Source organism: Labrus mixtus, chromosome 4, assembly GCF_963584025.1.
Source record: "Labrus mixtus chromosome 4, fLabMix1.1, whole genome shotgun sequence".
NCBI lineage: Eukaryota > Metazoa > Chordata > Actinopteri > Labriformes > Labridae > Labrus > Labrus mixtus.
This window is the reverse complement of record NC_083615.1, coordinates 18,707,946-18,727,347: the sequence shown is the minus strand read 5'-3', so window position 1 is coordinate 18,727,347 and position 19,402 is coordinate 18,707,946. Positions and strand designations below refer to the sequence as shown.

Here is a 19,402-nt window from a genome sequence, read left to right as displayed (position 1 = left end):
CTTTCATTTACTCTCTACTCTGGGAGGATTCACACTCACTGTTTGTTCTTACAACACATACAAAAATGCAAGCTTTAACTGGATTGAACTTCACCTAATTTGGTGACTGCCTGGAGGTTTTACCTGAGACATGGGAAAAGGTAAGAGACAAGAGAAGGTAGGCGGTTTTAAGACAACCCCACACGGCCGTTTTGGATGCCCCTCGGTTTTCCAGATATGAGAGCAGTTATCAGGTCAAACCAACAGGTGTTGCAGCGATGGAAGCGGGCAAGAGAACTGGTTCAGATAGAAGTGATTGTACCCGACCTAAAAAGCCTCTGCATGTTTCTAATAAGCTCCACGAGCAGAAACGTGCTCAAACTAGGATCAATATTGGAGATGCTTTTGAAAAATGGAGAGAGGTTAGAACACAGAAAGGTTTACAGACTGATGCAGAGCTGGATAAACACTGAAGCTTCAGTGTCCACCACATGGCAACCTGTGTGAGCGTCGACTCTAGAGAAGAGGGGGCGGGGGGAGACAGCTCCCTACAATGTTTAGAATTTGGACTGCAGTACCCATTTTAACCACTAGGTGTCAGAGTTACGTACTGCTCCATTAACTTTTTTTATTTTATTTTAGCATCAAGCGTCCTTTTTTCAGATATCTGTAAATGGACACATCAAACTATCACATGTAAATTATAATTAGCGCGTCTACATGCTACTGACTTTTTAGAGAATGATATATTTCTGCGCTGGGTTTAGCTGCAGCATCCCAAAGAGGGGTCAGCCTTCGGCACCGCAGGATCTTGGATATCATAAAGCCTCGGCGCTCGCATGGGACAGCATCTGTGAGCGACACGGCAAAGACACTACATCCCTGCCACTGACGCCGCGTCCGCTCCCCTTAGCCAGGTTAGGCATGGAGGGAAAAGTGACATCTTGCCAGCTACACACCCACACAAGCGCACCTCCGCAGGTAGCTCGTTAGTTGGATGGACAGAGAACAGGTGCAGGCCGGCCCCGACATGGAAACCCCCACATCATTTAGACAAACAGTTAGGTGTCATCGGTGTACAGGGATAGTGTTGATATATACTGAACGTAAAGCTGCCTTTTTACTCAGCACTATGAATTCTGAAACACTGGAGCAGACTTTTTATTTACTTGCTCAAACTTTAAATAAATAAATGTTTTCATATGTTTGCAGCCTGCAGGGGGCCTTTCAGTGGAAATTTAAGGTTTTCTAAGTGAAACTGAAACATTCAGACACATCAGAAGCCGAGAACTGCAAACGAACAGTGTGAGAAACAAATCCCACATTCATAAATCCTTCCATGAATGTGTGTATGTTCATCTTCAGAGAACACGTCTGTCAAAGTGTCTTTAGTTTATTCTATTCACTTCAAACACTCACAGCCAGCTCTTCACTTTGAACCTCTGCTCACCATCAGGCTGAATCCTAAAAAGCCGCCGCATGACTCAGAAGAGGCAGAACAAAGTGCGTTTGGTGGAGTGCTGAAACCAACGAGTCCAGAGAAAAGACAACACGTGAACCCTCCGGCTCGACTCTAATCTCCCTGAGTCGCTCAGATCAACTGCTCCATGATTCTCCACCTTCAGCGAGGCTTTCCACCTCTGAAGTCTGCTGCCAGCTGTCTGATAAACCCCGCACAGATCAGGACTCAGTGGTCAGTCAAGTTCCTCCAGACATAATAAGCAGGTGAGCATGGGAAAGTTAACACCTGTAGAGTCTCAGGACCTAAACGACAGTAATGTCATTTTATTATGGCTGCAAACATGTCAATGAGTCAGGTGCAGGAAGATGATCTGAGCTCCAAACATGCAAGAAATATAAATGTATGCAAATGTGGAATTATCAGGAAAAATGTGTTAAGGCCAAGAGAGAGTTTTATCCAATTTGGATAAAAGGTCAGAGCCAGAGAGTGGCTACAGGTTAAGGAAATGCTAAATGTAAACACTTTTGCAGTTTAGTGTCAAATACAAACTCAAGCGCTTTCTGAATAATAATAATGAACTCTGAGGGAAATGCTGCTGAGTGCTGTCTGATAAACAGAGACGTGTATTCATTAGTTTAAAGGAAGAATGTGCGACATGTTACACATAAATATATCAGAAATCAAGACTGATGACTGACTCATGACTGTCTACAATGAGTGAGAAGCTTGAGTCCCGCTGGCTGTGTTGTTGTTAGAGTCGTGTTTACATGGACGGCCGGCTCCTCCCCTTGAGTATAAAAGCTGTTTTAGTCAAGGACTAGAGAGAAGAAAAAGATACACTGATTATTTGGATGTTAGTAAGAGTCTTAAATCATGATTATTCTAACTAAAGAGCGCTAACATTAGCATGCTGACACAACAATACAGGACACAGGTGATTGCAGCTCGAGCAAAGGACAATTTTGTCCCCCTCTTGTGCTAAACTCCTTTATGCGAACGCGAGTGGAAGGGGGTTGGACGTGGTACGCTGGAGGAGAGCGGAGGCTTCAGTATGGAGGAGGTGTGGCCAAACAGCAGTTTGTTTTGGTTTCATGCTGGAGCTCAAGGGCGACATCTACTGGATCAAAAAGTCACACATTCTTCCTTTGATAAGCTAAGAGAGCTTCTGGAACATAGTGTAGTGCACAATCAACCATTTCTCAGTTTGTAGAGCTAGCATTCCTGCAGTTCCTCAAGTGTCCACTAGAGGCTGGCTGCAGAAGCACAGGAAGTCACATACACACCCATTCTAAAAAGCCTGTTTTTACAGCAGAGATTAACATGTTTACAGCCTGGTTAAAAAAAACAAATAGGTGTGATTAGCTCATGTCTCGATCGACACACACTGTACGGGGGGTGAATGTTTTGATGACTCATCCGTTTTGATTTGATGAAGGATAAGAGTTATTCACAATAAGGCGTGCAGCTGACCTGATTGACAGGTGTAACGATTTCTCCTTTCTGACGTGTATTTAACAGTTTTGTTCCTCTAAAGTTTTATAGCCTGCCTTTAAAATGGTTTAAATCTGATATAAGTGACATGTTGTATCCCCTAAAGACTTCTCTCACTGCTGCTTTGAATGTTCTGTAAGTCAGATTGTGTCCGAGCCTCTCACGAGCAGGATAAAGATTTCTCCCCGAAAGCATCTATGATAATAATTATAATAATAATCAGAAATGAAGATGTGGAGTTCCCTGCAGAGATTTTCATCTGAGAGCAGAGAGAAAGTCACTCATCTCTGCATTCACATAAATATGATCTTGTTTGAGCAGAGAACATGACGAGCTGCAGACGAACAGTGAGCAGTGACTGCCCCCTGCTGGCTGGAGGACGAACTGCATAATGAGAAAAGAAAGAAAGAGAAACTAAATCAAAGAGCCACAAAGGTATCTGGATTATGATGATACATGTTTTTATTATTGATTTAAAACAGTTTTAATATAATACATAGATAGGGGAGGTTTGTATAAGGGTTACAAAAGTTGTTTTTATTGATGCCTTGGTCTTCAAAGTACTTTTTTTGTTATCCAATGAAGGTTGATTGATCACACCTGGCCAGGTAATTGCCTTTTGTCTCTGTTTATTAGTGTCAAGACCACACTAACCTAGACCAGGACATACCCGAGACCAGAATGCTCCGAGACAAGACCAAGACCAAGGTAGGGAGAGACCAAGTCAAGACCAAGACCAAGGCAGGGCGAGACCAAGTCAAGACCAAGACCAAGGCAGGGCGAGACCGACACAAGACCGAGTAAAAATGCTTTGGATTCTGAGACGAGACCGAGACTGACTTCGAGTACTTCAACACTACTGTCTATATCTGCTCCGTGAAACACTCTTTTTCTCAGTGAAATTGGTGTGTGTGTTTCTCCTTCTGCAATTTTTCAAAAGTTTCTCCAGGCAGTACCGACACACATCCCTGAGCAGGCGCAGTCTCACGCCTCCTAACACAGGTCCCTTCAGCAGACTTTCTAACACTGGAATTAGATAAACACTTTTTGAACTATCATTAGTTGTTTTAACAGACGCCCTCCTGAGAGTCTCTTGAGATTTTCAGGAGGACTGCCACTCAAATCCGAGGTCGGGTCTCGGTGGCAGCTAGCGCAGGTAGTCAACCCAGACTTCTCTCTCCCCAGCAAACTTCTCCAGCTCCTCCTGGAGGATTCTGAGGCGACACAGGAAACGTAAACATCCCGTCCTCGCCCTATATCAGTCTGACATCAATCTCATCAATCTGACAGAGCGGAATGTGTTTTTAAACCTCTGTTGTGTTTTCTGTAATAGGGTTTCAGTGCTGCAGCTGCTAACAGGAAGTGTGGAGGAGAGTGAGCGTTCACACTACAGGAGCCTGAAGAGCGTCAGTGAAGATTTTAACGACTTGGGATTCATGCATATAAAGAATTTATGATTTGTCCAGAGCGGGTTTGATTACAGAAGAGGCTGATGGCCACAGATGAAACATTTATTCTTGTTCTTGTGGAGAACAGAGATCTTTAAAACTTTTAATGTGTCCTCAAATCCCTCTCCTTTAATGACGGAGCGCCTCACTGGCTGATGGTTACGTGTCTTTATTTTACATATCAGTAAAGTGTTTCAATCAGGAGAGACTTCATTAAGACTGAACAATGATTTATTGAACAGTTTACAGCGTCTCGAGCGATTAGACTCCGATGCACTCGAAGAGGTCGTGAGGCTGGCAGCAGCACAGGAAACAGAACCGTATGTTCTGAAAGACTGAGACTATCTTTACATTTAAACTTGTGTACTTTGACTCATCAGTGTGTGATCTGTGCTCTCCAAACTCGCTGATATTTTGATCCTTAATGTTCAACAAAGATGCACTCTGTAGTCTCCGGTTTTCTCAGAGCGTAGCCTCATCGTAGATAAAAACCCGGTAACAGTAACTTTAGCCGGTCATATCCTGCTAAAAAAATGAAAGGTGAAATATTGGTGTGTGTGTGTGTGTGTGACATACAGCAAAGGTCGAGGTCGGGGCCGAGGTCGGATTCGAACCCACGGCCGCTACAATGAGGACTACAGCCTCTGTACATGGGGAGCGCAAGTTACATGTGTTTGTCTCATTTCTATAAAAAGAAATTCACCAGGAAGAAGAAAAAGACGGATTAAAAACAAAACATTATGATTATTTATTTATTTATTTATTGGTTCCAGCTGCAGCCGTCAAACTGTCGTCTTCATTATGATTTATTTTTTACAAAACTCGTTTCAGTCTTTTCTCTTTTAAATTGTTAAACTTTGGATAGAAATGTGTAAACAGGAGCAGGGCGGACGAGCGAGCAGACGTTAAGAGAGAGAAACATAAAACAAACAAATCTGACTCATCAAGACGGACTGTTCGAGCAGAGAAAGTCCACGTGTGGGAGGGGCTTAAAAAAGGAGTGTGGTTAACCTGCATCAGGCTGCTACATTTCCAACCCCATTGTTACCTGAACACATCGTTCAACAGGTAGTCTGAGTTCATTCCTCCTAAATATCTACTTTCAAATCTTCAACAATACGCTATAAAAAATATCGCTTTTCTAATTCTTACGGGCAAACTGCAGCATGTGGATCAGAAGCTCCTCGTCTTGAGGGATCCGTTTAGCACCTGGAAGCAGCCTCACCTGTTAAAAGTGATGTTTTTCAATCATCAGGTAATAAAAGCGTTTGTTTTTTCTAACACTGTCATCGGCAGAAGACGAAGCAGACCAGTAGGACCAGTAGTTTGTAACGCAGTCAGTAAAAAGCTCGGCCAGTTTCCTGTCCTGCTCAGTGGGCGGAGTCAGGCTGACTGCAGGCGCCGTTCTGCTGCGGCCACTAGTGTTTCTCGTCTCAGGGTGAGAGGGTCGGAGGTGGAAGTGTCCCTGTCTGAGGCGTCCATGTTCCCCGTGGTCGATCTCGTGCTCCTGCTCAGAAAGTCTCTGCAGAGAGGAGAGGGAACATCAGAGGAGAAGACAGAAAGGAGTAAATAATGTAAAGTCCATCCACCCATTATCCATACCGCTTGTCCCGTTCCCATTTCAGGGTCACAGGGGGCTGGAGCTGATCCCAGCTGTGATTGGGCGAGAGGCTGGGTTACACCCTGGACTGTTCACCAGCCAATCACAGAGACAAACAACCAGCCACACTCACATTCTCACCTACAGACAATTTAGAGTCAGCAGTTAACCTAACGAGCATGTCTTTGGACTGTAGGAAGAAGACGGAGTACCCGGAGAGAACCCACACATGGACGGGGAGAACGTGCAAACTCCACACAGAGAGGCTCCTGTCAGACCAGGATTTGAACCACCTAATTTACTAAAGTGCACAATAGAATAAATTCAATAGACATCAGAGCTGCTAAATGATGTCTGTTCTACTTTGTCGTTTTGTCCCAGATCTTTGTTGTTACTTCCCGCAGACATTTTAAATTAAAAAGTCAGTGAAAGGCTTTTTATTGGAAATTCACATAAATATTCAAATATGATCCAATAATTCTGGGTTTGAAATGACTAATAGCTGCAGACTACAATGATTCAGCCGGAAGTAAGGAAACGTTTTGTCCATTCAAAGTCATTCTTTTTGTCCCTGACAGGCTCCCATTGTTTTTCTAAGTGTCTAACAGCATCACAGAAAGGATCCCTGCAGAGAGAGAGAGAGCTTTACATTTTACAGAGAAACCCAGAATCAGCTGTTGCATCACTCTCTACAAACAAACCAGACTCCATTGACAAAAACACTAATTTAACTTCAGGCTTTTATAAACATGATCAAATAAAGGAACCTCCTCGCTAATCACTGCAGGGCCGTGCAGCCCGGTCCAATGATGGATGGCCCAAAAAAGCTCTATTACTCTGTAACCACGGTGTCATGATCGTAACAATAGATCCAGGTACTTTCTAGAGAACGTTTAGAACAAGAAGAAACCATCAAAATAAAACCGTAAGAGAACACAACAGTGAGGAAAGGAGCCATAAAGGAGAAGACAAAATAAAAATGTCTAGTCAGGAACGCAGATCTATGAAAATGGATTTAAAAAGCTGTCAGACTGAAGTAAAAACTTCTGTTAATGTGAGGAAACTGTGACAGAGCAGCACGCTCGCTCTGATGGGTTATCTACCTGCACACGGTCACATCTCTGCGAGGTGATCGACAGAGCGAGGAGGTAAATCTACAAACGGCTGCTGTGATTCATAGACACTCAGCAGTGATGTGCAGGTGGTTTCGAGTAAATGGGCTTTAAACGTGCAGAATCTCTGGCGTTTCACTTAAAAACTCTGCCGTGGTTTCTCTAATGGCGCCTCGGCTCTGAGCACCGTTAATGTCAGAGCTAATGAGCGTCTGCAGCTGTGAGCTCAGGACGAGAGACGCAGTTACAACACGTTAAAAAAAACAGCAGGAACGACTTTTGAACGGAGCCCAGAGAAGATTGAAAAAGAATCTTTGATGCTGAGTGGAGAGATATTTTATTCCTTAAATGATGCAGACGTGGCGGAGGAGCTCCGTTCTTCTTCTGCAGCAGAATAATCACCACTGTGTGAAACTTTGCAGCTCATCAGGTAGAGTCGGGATTTCTGATTCTAAATGTGAATGTTTGAAGCCTGAGTAGCGTCACCCATCTGTTCCTGCAGGGGGCGCTGGAGTCCCATCGATGGCGGTCTCCATGCTGGAAATGCTGTCTCAGTCTAACATTCAGTCAACCTAACGACAGGCTGAGAGCTGGAGCTGAGGCAGGTTTGAAGACTCCTGACAAACCGTTACACCGCGCCCACCTGTCAATCAGGTCAGCTACACGCCTTATTGTGAATAACTCTTATCCTTCATCAAATCAAAACTGATGAGTCATCAAAACATTCACCCCCCGTACAGTGTGTGTCGATCGAGACATGAGCTAATTAGACCTATTTGCTTTTTTGAACCAGGCTGTAAACATGTTAATCTCTGCTGTAAAAACAGGCTGTTTATAAATGGGTGTGTATGTGACTTCCTGTGCTTCTGCAGCCAGCCTCTAGTGGACACCCAAGGAACTGCAGGATTTTTCAACACCGTAGTTTGCTGCTTTGGATTTACACATTTTTGGAAACAGCCTCTAGTGGCAGCTTGAGGAACTGCAGTTTACATCACTGTACACTTCAGGTCTGAAATTAAAACTTAAATGTATTTTAATCGTGATTAATCTTAAAGCTATTTTGTCCCTTTAGGTGCACCGTAGATAAGCCTCCTCAGTGTCTCTCTGGAGTGGAAGTGATAGAAAAGAAGGACACATAGAAACAGGGTAAGTTGTGATGTTTTCATTACCTGCGCGCTCGCTGCAGCAGCTCCTGCTTCCTCTGCAGCAGCAGCTTCTGCCGTCGCTCCGTGGACGTACAAAACTGAACCTCCTCCTCCTCCACGTCGTCCTCCAGCTTCTCCTCCATCTCGTTCTTTTCCTCCACCTCGTCTCCCTCCTCGTCTTCGTCTTCCTCCTCGTCCACCCACTCGTCCTCCCACTCGTCATCCTCTTCCTGCTCTGACTCACTGCTGGCTCCGCCCTCGTCCTCAGGTGGAGGGGTGACCTGTATGAGCGGGCGCTCGAACACCTGACGAGAGAGGAAATGTATTTTAAAACATTAGGACAACAGGACAAGCATTGCCGGGGAACTCTCAGTGCTACAGACACATTTTGTTCAGTTCCCCTCTTTGCATTCTCTGAGACTGACCAGTGGTGGGCCGGCAGTCTGGATCCGCCCCTCCAGGATGTTGTCTGTGGTGACCTCGACGGAGCGGGTGATCTCCAGGTCCTGCAGGATGAGCGGGAGGGGAACCTGAGGGAACATCTCGTGGATCTGCTGAGCCTGAAACACACGCACACATTTTCTCTGTAAGAACATGAGGGCCGGTTTAAGATTCAAAACATCGCCCCGTCCTGTTCACTCACCATCGGGTTGATCTGAGACACGTCGGGTGGTGCGAGGCCCAAAAAGTTAGTGGCTGTCATGACTTCCACTGAGAAACTGGGCAACCAGCTGGCAATACGAGAACCTGGGAACACATAACGAGGTCAGAGAGTGGAAACAGGAAGTAAAGAAAGTATCACACATTAAAAAAGTCTGGAAGTAAATCACAGCAGCGAACTGAGATCTTTAAAAACTCAGCCCTCAAGAGACGTAAAAAGAGATTCATTTATTAATTTAAACCGTAGATATTTCAAACATCGTTCAGATGAAGAGTTTGAAGTTTCCCTGAAACGTCTAGCATTGATCTGTTTGTGCATGATAGAGTGTTTTCTGTGTGGAACAATCTGCTCGAGGAGATCAGGTCAGCTGAGTCAGTCATCGCCCGTGAAAACCCAAATCCATGATGAGCCACCTTATTAAAGTCACAGAGAGGAAAAGCAGAAACTCCTCCAATTTGAGTTTTTAATTTAGATTTTTAACCTCAACGTTCATCTAAACAGTCACTAGTTAGATTTCTGTTGATGCATTACTCGCCCTCCATGCTTCAGCTGTTTTTGTATTGACTGTTTGTTTTACAGGAAACATTTTGTACCAGACTCTATCCCTCTAAAGCAGTGGTTCTCAAACTTTTTAGACTGCGTACCACCTCCGAAAATATTTGGCTCTCCAAGTACCACCATTATGGTAGATGTTAAAATACACTGTAGGCCTATTTCTACACACATTTTACACAGGAGGCAAATATATTCATAAAAAGAATATTATTTATTATTGACTGCTGGCAGACACACTGTAGGACTACTAAGGGCTAGCACTAGAACTTGCACACACAAAAGTGCAGCACAATAAAAATGACAACTTTATACCAACAACCTGTTTGGAAATATTTAGTCTCCAGTGTTTGTACACAAACACGATACCTGGGCCCAAGTATATTTCCGACTTGTTCTTATTTAATTTTTCATTTATTCATAAAATTGCTGCGTGCCTGAGAGAGAGAGAGGGAGCGCGCGAGAGAGTGCAGACGCACGCTCCGCAGGCTCGGTGCAAACAGCGCTGCTTTATTCTCTCTGCGTTCAACATCAACAAAACTGCCTTTTTAAAAAAAATCCCTCTCGACTCCTACGGAGTGTTAAGACAGCAAAAGAGAGCAGAATCACATCAGCTTCAGAGCTACAGAGAGAAAGCGATAGAGGGAGGGGGAGCGATAAGGTCCGCTGTCCGTACATGCATCAAAACTGAAGCTTCTCCATAAAATGTACAGCTGCTTGCTGTGTGTGTGCTGAACTCCAATAAATAACAGAATATCTGTTAATGTAGACCTACATTAACAGATATTCTGTTAATGTAGGTCTACAGCTGCTTGCTGTTCTTTCAGTACTGAACTATAACGGAATATCGAGTGGAACTTTTCAAAATGTGAGGTGTACTCCTGTTGTTGTTTATGTCTGTGCGCGTGCGAGCATACATTGAGCAGATTAAAGTTGTTTGTTGCAAAAACTAGATTAATTTAGAGGGGAAAACACATTTGATATACAGTGGGTACGGAAAGTATTCAGACCCCTTTACATTTTTCACTCTTTGTTTCATTGCAGCCATTTGCTAAAATCAAAAAAGTTCATTTTATTTCTCATTAATGTAAACTCAGCACCCCATCTTGACAGAAAAAAAAACAGAAATGTAGAAATTTTTGCAAAGTCATTAAAAAAGAAAAACTGAAATATCACATGGTCATAAGTATTCAGACCCTTTGCTCAGTATTGAGTAGAAGCACCCTTTTGAGCTAGTACAGCCATGAGTCTTCTTGGGAATGATGCAACAAGTTTTTCACACCTGGATTTGGGGATCCTCTGCCATTCTTCCTTGCAGATCCTCTCCAGTTCTGTCAGGTTGGATGATGAACATTGGTGGACAGCCATTTTCAGGTCTCTCCAGAGATGCTCAATTGGGTTTAGGTCAGGGCTCTGGCTGGGCCAGTCAAGAATGGTCACAGAGTTGTTCCGAAGCCACTCCTTTGTTATTTTAGCTGTGTGCTTAGGGTCATTGTCTTGTTGGAAGGTGAACCTTCGGCCCAGTCTGAGGTCCTGAGCACTCTGGAAGAGGTTTTCTTCCAGGATATCTCTGTACTTGGCCGCATTTATCTTTCCTTCAATTGCAACCAGTCGTCCTGTCCCTGCAGCTGAAAAACACCCCCATAGCATGATGCTGCCACCACCATGTTTCACTGTTGGGATTGTATTGGGCAGGTGATGAGCAGTGCCTGATTTTCTCCACACATACCGCTTAGAATTAAAGCCAAAAAGTTCAATCTTCGTCTCATCAGACCAGAGAATCTTCTTTCTCATAGTCTGGGAGTCCTTCATGTGTTTTTTGGCAAACTCTATGCGGGCTTTCATATGTCTTGCACTGAGGAGAGGCTTCCGTCGGGCCACTCTGCCATAAAGCCCCGACTGGTGGAGGGCTGCAGTGATAGTTGACTTTGTGGAACTTTCTCCCATCTCCCTACTGCATCTCTGGAGTTCAGCCACAGTGATCTTTGGGTTCTTCTTTACCTCTCTCACCAAGGCTCTTCTCCCACGATTGCTCAGTTTGGCTGGACGGCCAGGTCTAGGAAGAGTTCTGGTCGTCCCAAACTTCTTCCATTTAAGGATTATGGAGGCCACTGTGCTCTTAGGAACCTTGAGTGCTGCAGAAATTCTTTTGTAACCTTGGCCAGATCTGTGCCTTGCCACAATTCTGTCTCTGAGCTCCTTGGGCAGTTCCTTCGACCTCATGATTCTCATTTGCTCTGACATGCACCGTGAGCTGTAAGGTCTTATATAGACAGGTGTGTGCCTTTCCTAATCAAGTCCAATCAGTTTAATTAAACACAGCTGGACTCCAATGAAGGAGCAGAACCATCTCAAGGAGGATCAGAAGAAATGGACAGCATGTGAGTTAAATATGAGTGTCACAGCAAAGGGTCTGAATACTTATGACCATGTGATATTTCAGTTTTTCTTTTTTAATAAATTTGCAAAAATTTCTACATTTCTGTTTTTTTTCTGTCAAGATGGGGTGCTGAGTTTACATTAATGAGAAATAAAATGAACTTTTTTGATTTTAGCAAATGGCTGCAATGAAACAAAGAGTGAAAAATGTAAAGGGGTCTGAATACTTTCCGTACCCACTGTAAATACAACTCAATAGATACAAGACAGATAAGATAAGAGTACGACAAAAAATATTGACGTTTTATGTTGAACGGGTTTGTTTTTTATATTGTGGAGATTTCTTTGCGTACCACCACAGGGAGCCCACGTACCACTTGGTGGTACACGTACCATAGTTTGAGAACCACTGCTCTAAAGGGACTCCATATATCAGATAAATGTTGTGGAGTCTCTCTCTGTCACTGGTCACATGTCTCACCATCAAAGTGGAAGAAGTGGTTGAGCTGGTTGAGGTGCAGCTGAGCTTCGACCCCTGGGCCGGCGGCCATGTTTTCAGCGGCGGCCTCCCTGTTCTCCCGCTCTGTGTGACCTTCACGTCCTTCCCCGATGTTCAGAGACATCCGACACGTTGGACAAGACGTGTCCTGTTCCAGCCAGGAGCGCAGACACGAGCTGAGGACACAGAAACACTCAGTGACTCAAACATCTTAAATGATGGAGTTCTTCATCACAGTCACATAATCACACACACACACACTGACCTGTGGAAAAGGTGACCACAGGGCAACCTCCGGGCTGAGCTCATCACATCCCAGCAGATCGCACAGTCATCGTTATTGGCTGCCAGTTCATCCGCGGACGCCACAGAGAACCTGAAAGACGATAAAACATCAGGTTCAATCAGCTCCAACTTCAACACAGCACGTCTAAGAAATGGACTGAGAGACGGCTCTGTGACACTGACCGGGTCTCCATGTTGCGGAGGACTCGCAGGTAGTTTTGGTGGCGGCGGATTCTCTTCTGAACCTCCAGGAGGAGGAAACGGAGCTGCATGAAGATCACCAGACTCGCCATGGAGAGCCAGATGTTACTGAAGAGCTGAGACGGACGAGACGAGGAAAAATTCAAACTGGGATCCTCGAGTCCACGTAAACACAGTCAGTGTAAAATAAACCTGACCAGATTCAACGATGACTGAACTCACCTTCAGCCACTTAGAGAAAAGATCAATAGTGATAAGACTGTTAAATGTGAGACTGAATTATGTCTCCTTTAGACTGACCAGCATGTGGATGTGATGCAGCAGGTCGAGGCCTAAAAACAGCAACTCCATCAGCAGGTCGGTGTAGTAAGTGTACGAGGACTTATTGTCCCAGCTGCCCACCTGGTTCACGTCCCACAGGTGGATGGAGTACCTGCAGTGAAAGACGACAAACAGATTTACACTAAAATCTTCTCTCAGAGCGACAAACGAGACGAGAGAGGAATGTTTATGTCACTCACCGAAACATGACATGTGTGGTCCTGACGGTCACCAGCATGCACTGAAACACAGACAGAAACAGAACACATCAACAGGTGTGAAGACTTTCAGAGCATGTGTCTGAGAGACACAGCTGGGTATTGTCCACAACCTCACAATTCCATTTGTTTTTGATTCTTTGGGTCACCATTCGATTCGATATCGATTCGATATTGATCATTATGCTTTGATATCGATTCAATATTACACATAGGTGAGAGAAATACCGAGATAACTACTCACAGTACCTTCTTATGTTTGTTAAATAATTATGTGTTTGTATTAGTTTAAAACAAAAATGTATTTTAGCATTGCATTATTCTTTAATAAACAAAGAATAAAACGTGAAGTACACTATGATCTGAAGTGCAAAATGATGCCTGACTTGAATTCACAGCACCCACAGTGCCCCCTAGTGGAGAGGGGTGTCATTACAACGAAAAAAAAAACGACCTCAGGATTTCCCTGAATTGGGAAAATAATAATTGCAATGCATTGATGAATCGATTTTTTTAACCAGCCCTACTGAGAGAGAGAGAGTGTCCCACCTCGGCAGCCATGAAAGCGGCGGCGTGTCGGCCTTGACTGCGAGCCAGGCGGCTGCAGAGGGTCGCCAAACCCCCGCAGCACAACAGCAGCACCACCAGGAGCAGAATGACCCGCGCGTGGCTGGACGGGGGAGTCGTCGGGGAGAAGGACAGCTGCAGGAAAACACACACAAAATCTGTGACAAAACTAGGGGGTTCCTTTAAGGAATGTTGTCAGACACTTTGAAAGTTCAACTTGGCATAAACTTCTCAGACTTGTCCTTTTTTTTTTTTTTTTTTTTTAATTCTAATCGTGATTAATCTTTTTTATTTTTTGGCTTTTTGTGCCTTTAATGTAGAGATAGGACAGTGGATAGAGTCAGAAATCAGGGAGAGAGAGGGGAATGACATACATGGTTCCCGCGCATCCCCCTCAGACTTGTACTTTAAAAAATATTAGCTTCACATAAAAATGCTGATATAATATAAACGCTGTGATCATGTGATACTCCTGTATGATTTTAACAAACGTTACATATTCAAAGCGGTCTTTGCAGAGCTGGACCAGGAGATGGAGGAAGACCAGGGCGGCGAACCAGAGCCACCATATCACCACCTCGTCCACCGTCTGGACGTTCAGGACGCCGAATACAAAGATGAACTTGTAGAAGACGAAGTTCCAGAACTTGTCCTTCAAATGCTGCAGAGGGACAGAAAAGGAAAATGATCATTCCAGGAGTTTTCATTTGGATTTAAACCTATCTCTGAATATTAGTTCCATATTTACACGTTTGTTCTGCGGTGTTTGAATTGTACTCAGTGACTCTTTATCTCGAATTGAAAGTTTTGATCCGGGTGAGAAGCTGACATACTCGGAGAAAGACAAACACAGACCTGTTTCTCGCTGACACGGAGCGGTCCGAACACCACACACTGGATGAGTTTGGCAATCAGCAGCAGGACACAGCAGACCGTGTTCACCATTACCTACACACACACACACACACACACACACACACACACACACACACACACACACACACACACACACACACACACACACACACACACACACACACACACACACACACACACACACACACACACACACACACAAGCTGTTAATTGAGCTCACAGTGCCGTTTATGTAATACGGAACAAGAGGGTTAGCATACTCGTGGATGAAAAGTTACCTTGATGACACATATCAATATTGATATAATATATAATAAGGTTTCTTGTGGGACTCCTCAAGGCTCTGTGTTAGGCCCCATGCTGTTCATACCGTATCTGCCTGTCACTGATATCTGTACTGTTTCTAAACTGTTTAAAAATGTGTGTTCATTTTTAATTATATAAAACATTCGCTATACTATACAAAAGTACAGACATCCAGAAGTACAGACTGCTACCTTCAGGACTGATGAGAGCCATGTCTTGGTTTGTGCCCATCAGACTCAGGAAAGGCTGATCTATCTATTCATTTTTAACACCGCTCTTAGTCTGAACTCACCCAAACAAAGACACTGTCAGTGAGCAGGTGCAGCAGGACATCTGCAGCCACATCTCCATACCCGCCGTCCCGGATGTAGCGGCCGATCCTGGAGCTGCTGTGGGCCGGGTCGCTAAGGCTCTCCTCCGGGCTGCTGGAGTCGGAGGAGGAGGAGGAGGAGGAGGAGGAGGAGGAGCAGACGGTCAGGACGGTCCCGACCAGCAGGGCAGCACTGAGCGCAGTGTACGTCTGTAAACTGGGCCAGGGGAACCGCTCCAGAAACACAAAAGGCATGATGGTGGTGGTGTAGAGCTGCCCGTGTTAACACTGATGATCACAGTGGTTTACACTGTTACGTAACAACAACAACAACAACAACGCTTTGTTTACACTGATTAGACCTCATATGCTCTGCTTAGGTTGGCCTCTTTTGGAGCTATTATTATCCAATTTATAAAAATAGTCAAATAAATAATGACTTTGTGTTACAGTATCTTTCCAAATCATCCCTATCTTGTTTTATATTATCAAATCAGCTGTGGACGTTCAACACTGACGGTAACTCTCGTGTCTCGTATTGGCTCATTTCAGTCACGGTAAAGACTAAATGTTACGTTTTAAATTAAATAAATAGTTCACTTTTTGTACCATTATTTCAATCATTTAGAAAAACCTAACATACGACATAAAGAACAGATATAAGTCTTGTAGCTCCGCTTAGCTGTCAGAGACATCAGCAGCATCATCACGTTCGGAGAGCAACGCAACTTCCGGTGAATTTGTTTTGGCGTTGTTTTTTTAAATAAACTTTATTTGTCGATGGATATTTGAAATAAAAATTAAGCTTTTCTTAAAAGATGTCTTTAAAAAATAATATACATACACATATATATTTTAATTTATTGACGTTTTTTTAATATTTTTGTATCGTTTTTACTGGTCAGTTTGCTTGCTATATTTCTATTTTATCATCTAAATATTCTGCTTGAAGTAATTTATCAAATATACAACAGTTTAAACACCTATTCATAATTGAATAAAGAACGAAAAAAACTTTCTCAAGAAAAAGTTTTGGGAAAAAATGCGACTAAAGTGAGGACTTCCGGTAGGAACCTTTTTCAAGCAGTGTACATTTTTTACATGTAAGTTAAACATTGTGTGACGTCTTTATCTCTGTAGAATTTTATACAACTAGATGTTTTATTTCTTTAATCACATTAATAATACTCTAGGTCTGGTTTTATGACTTTTATTCCCATTCCAGGTTGCGGAAATGTTTTGATGACGGACCACTGACGATAACGTGCACTTCCTGTCGGCGTTGTCAACATGTGAGAGATGGCTTCACGACCTGAGGAGGTTACTTTGATCGGTGTGTGTGATGGACAGCTGGACTCTAAAAGATACCAGTCCTCATACCTGACCAACAAGGTCGGGGGTCCGCCGGACTGGTTACCGGGCATCTCTCCACAGTCTACCCGCTGTGGTCGCTGCGGAGCCCCGTTGGCACATGTGGTGCAGGTGTACTGCCCCCTGGAGGCCTCCCCCTACCACAGAAACCTCCACCTGTTGGCGTGCCCAGGTGTGGAGTGCAGCGGCAGGTCAGACAGTTGGAGGGTCCTCCGCTCTCAGTGTCTGGAGGCGGAGTCAGCGGGGACAGCCAGCCGGCCCGACCCGGCTCAGGAGGCTCCTCTGGCGGCCACTGACTGGTGTGACACCGCTGATGACTGGGGGATGGAGGATGAAGAAGACTGGGGAGGAGGTATGAAAAAGGAGATCCAAAAGGAGGCAGCAGCAGCTCCTGAGGCACAGGGTAAATATTTGTATCTAAGTATAATAGCAATAACTCAACGAAGAAGGTAAAGTTTAGGGTCCAACCAGACCAAACCAAAATATTTACATACTTATGGATCCAAATGATCATTAAGTTACTGACTGAAGCAATTTGTAAAAACAGTCTTTGCCTTGTCAATTATTTAGACCATTTATGGAAAAAAAAGAAGGCTTACATTTTAAAATGCTGTCCCCTCTAATTTAGAGAAAGAGGTCAAAAAATATTTTCTTTAAGAACCTCTTAATTCCAAAGAAACCACCCTGCAGTTCACCGTAACAAACCCCTGAACATATTCTTCTTCTACGTTTTAACTGAAACGGTCTTGTTTTTCTGTTAGAGAAGCTTTTTTAAGGTTATTTAGATTTCTTTCTTTCTTCACAGCTGCCCATGAGACTGACGTCAGCTCCCAGCTCCAGGACCTCAGTTTGGGAGAGCGTCAGGAGGATGTTCCCGTCCTCCGCCCATTCTTCATCAGTGTGGTGGAGGAGTCCGATCTGTTCGGAGAGGAAGACGACCTACGGCATGCTCAGCGGCTGCTCAGAGAGTACGAGAGGAGAGAAGGGGTGGCGGTGGGAGAGCTGGACGGCGGCGGCGAGGGCAAAGGCGGCGAGGAGAAGTATGAGAAGACGAAAGCCCGACACGGAGACGCTGTCTTCTCCAGGTTCATGAAGAAGATCTCTCTGTGTCCGCAGCAGATAATGCGTTACTGTCGAGGAGGCAAACCGCTCTTCATCGCCGAGCCGCCGTCCAACATGGCACAGGTAGTGTCGGCGTGCGGCTGCTGTGGAGGATCACGGACGTTTGAGCTACAGCTGATGCCGGCTCTGGTCAGTCTGCTGCAGAGGGGGGACAGCGGCGTGGAGGCGGAGCTGGAGTTTGGGACGGTGCTGGTTTACACCTGCACAAACAGCTGCTGGACGACTGGATCGAAATCAGCTATGGAGGAGTTCTGCTTCGTTCAGACGGACCCCGACCAGCAGCTCTTTAAATAACTCAACCGTATTTATACTCCAGAGAGCATTGAGGGGGCAACGCTTTACCTCAGCAGGTTCTTAGATCTGAACTGGGATCTGCCCATCGGATTAAAAACATGTTTAAGATGCTGACGTGGACGCTGATGATTCAAAGAAATGATCAGTCGTTCAGCGATGAAAGTCTTTTCTTGCAGTTTGCATGGAAATAGTTTATTTTAAATTAAGAATGTGTGACTTTTTGATCCAGTAGATGTCGCCCTTGAGCTCCAGCATGAAACCAAAACAAACTGCTGTTTGGCCACACCTCCTCCATACTGAAGCCTCCGCTCTCCTCCAGAGACACACCTCCAACCCCCCTCTACTCGTGTTCGCACGATGGAATTTAGCGCAGGTGGCGGATAAAATTGTCCTTTCCTCGAGTTGCAATCACCTGTGTCCTGCATTGTTGTGTTAACATGCTAATGTTAGCTCTTAGCTTCACATTTCATGTAAATTGACACAGAATCAACGTGATCTAAAAACTCTTACTAACATCCAAATAATCAGTGAGTATGTTCTTCTTCTCTCTAGTCCTTGACTAAAACAGCTTTTATACTCAAGGTGAGGAGCCGGCCGTCCCGTCCATGTAAACACGACTCTGACAACAACACAGCCAGCGGGACTCGAGCTTCTCACTCATTGTAGACAGTCATGACTCAGAGAGACATTTACACAGGATAGACTGGATTTATGATATATTTATGTGGAACATGTAGCACATTCTTCCTTTTAACAAGGCCTGTGTATCATCATGGATGGTAATTTCCCCATTTCTTTGGATGGAGATGAGGTCATCATGGAACAGGTGTAGCCGATGGTTCAGGTGGGAGTTGTCTTCTGTTTGTATCACTGCCTTTCTCTTGAAGGAAGTCTATTATGTTAACCTGCATTGCCTGCTGCACAGGCTGACATATATTTAATTGAATGTTTAATTTTTTTTTTTTTTTTTATCAAGACATTGCAACACTAGAAAAGACCTCAAATAAATCTTTACATATGGCCTGATCCTCCTCAAACTCTTAGCTTCCTTATGAAAGGTGTCACAGCTCTGAGGACTGAAGGTGGTTGGATGACTCGAAATGGAGGATAGTTTAAAATTTGTGCTGACGTCTCAATTCCAGCCGTGATGCATCATTTCTGCCGACTGTTTGCACGAATAAAGTATTTTACAACTCACACTCA

The 19,402-nt window shown here is 44.3% G+C and overlaps 3 protein-coding genes across 4 annotated transcripts in view; 2 read left to right on the top strand and 1 right to left on the bottom strand.

Annotated features, from left to right (window-relative positions):
- Positions 1-1,356: 1,356 nt before the first annotated feature.
- On the bottom strand, positions 1,357-16,152 carry amfra (autocrine motility factor receptor a). Of its 2 annotated transcripts, none has more exons than XM_061037076.1 (13): positions 15,395-16,152; positions 14,776-14,868; positions 14,417-14,581; positions 13,903-14,055; positions 13,336-13,376; positions 13,115-13,247; positions 12,797-12,930; positions 12,594-12,704; positions 12,311-12,504; positions 8,881-8,984; positions 8,663-8,797; positions 8,262-8,542; positions 1,357-1,743 (listed from the first exon to the last, which is right to left on the bottom strand). In XM_061037076.1, exons 1-13 carry the CDS (start codon positions 15,665-15,667, stop codon positions 1,737-1,739), a joined length of 1,824 nt encoding a protein of 607 aa, XP_060893059.1. In that variant the 5' UTR covers positions 15,668-16,152; the 3' UTR covers positions 1,357-1,736. The 2 variants fall into 2 exon arrangements, with proteins under 2 accessions (XP_060893059.1, XP_060893058.1); XM_061037075.1 differs by lacking the exon at positions 1,357-1,743 and adding an exon at positions 5,125-5,902 and having other exon boundaries at positions 15,395-16,151.
- ankrd27 (ankyrin repeat domain 27 (VPS9 domain)) overlaps positions 7,613-19,402 on the top strand; it is a 138,522-nt gene continuing 126,732 nt past the window's right edge. The window contains exon 1 of the mRNA XM_061037067.1: positions 7,613-7,746. The gene's annotated coding sequence lies outside the window, so the exon portion shown is untranslated. The remainder of the gene's footprint in view (positions 7,747-19,402) is intronic.
- On the top strand, positions 16,622-19,398 carry pdcd2l (programmed cell death 2-like). Its single transcript, XM_061037093.1, has 2 exons — positions 16,622-17,186; positions 17,589-19,398. Exons 1-2 carry the CDS (start codon positions 16,712-16,714, stop codon positions 18,197-18,199), a joined length of 1,086 nt encoding a protein of 361 aa, XP_060893076.1. The 5' UTR covers positions 16,622-16,711; the 3' UTR covers positions 18,200-19,398.

Bases quoted from the DNA above. Each gene is read 5' to 3' on its own strand.
- amfra (XM_061037075.1), bottom strand. From the start codon at position 15,667: ATGCCTTTTGTGTTTCTGGAGCGGTTCCCCTGGCCCAGTTTACAGACG. The intron at 14,056-14,416 runs GTAACGTTTGTT...GTTTTCCTGCAG, and splicing joins GCAAAGACCGCTTTGAATAT to CTGTCCTTCTCCCCGACGAC. The intron at 8,798-8,880 runs GTGAGTGAACAG...CGTGTGTTTCAG, and splicing joins TGTCTCAGATCAACCCGATG to GCTCAGCAGATCCACGAGAT.
- pdcd2l (XM_061037093.1), top strand. From the start codon at position 16,712: ATGGCTTCACGACCTGAGGAGGTTACTTTGATCGGTGTGTGTGATGGA. The intron at 17,187-17,588 runs GTAAATATTTGT...CTTTCTTCACAG, and splicing joins AGCAGCTCCTGAGGCACAGG to CTGCCCATGAGACTGACGTC.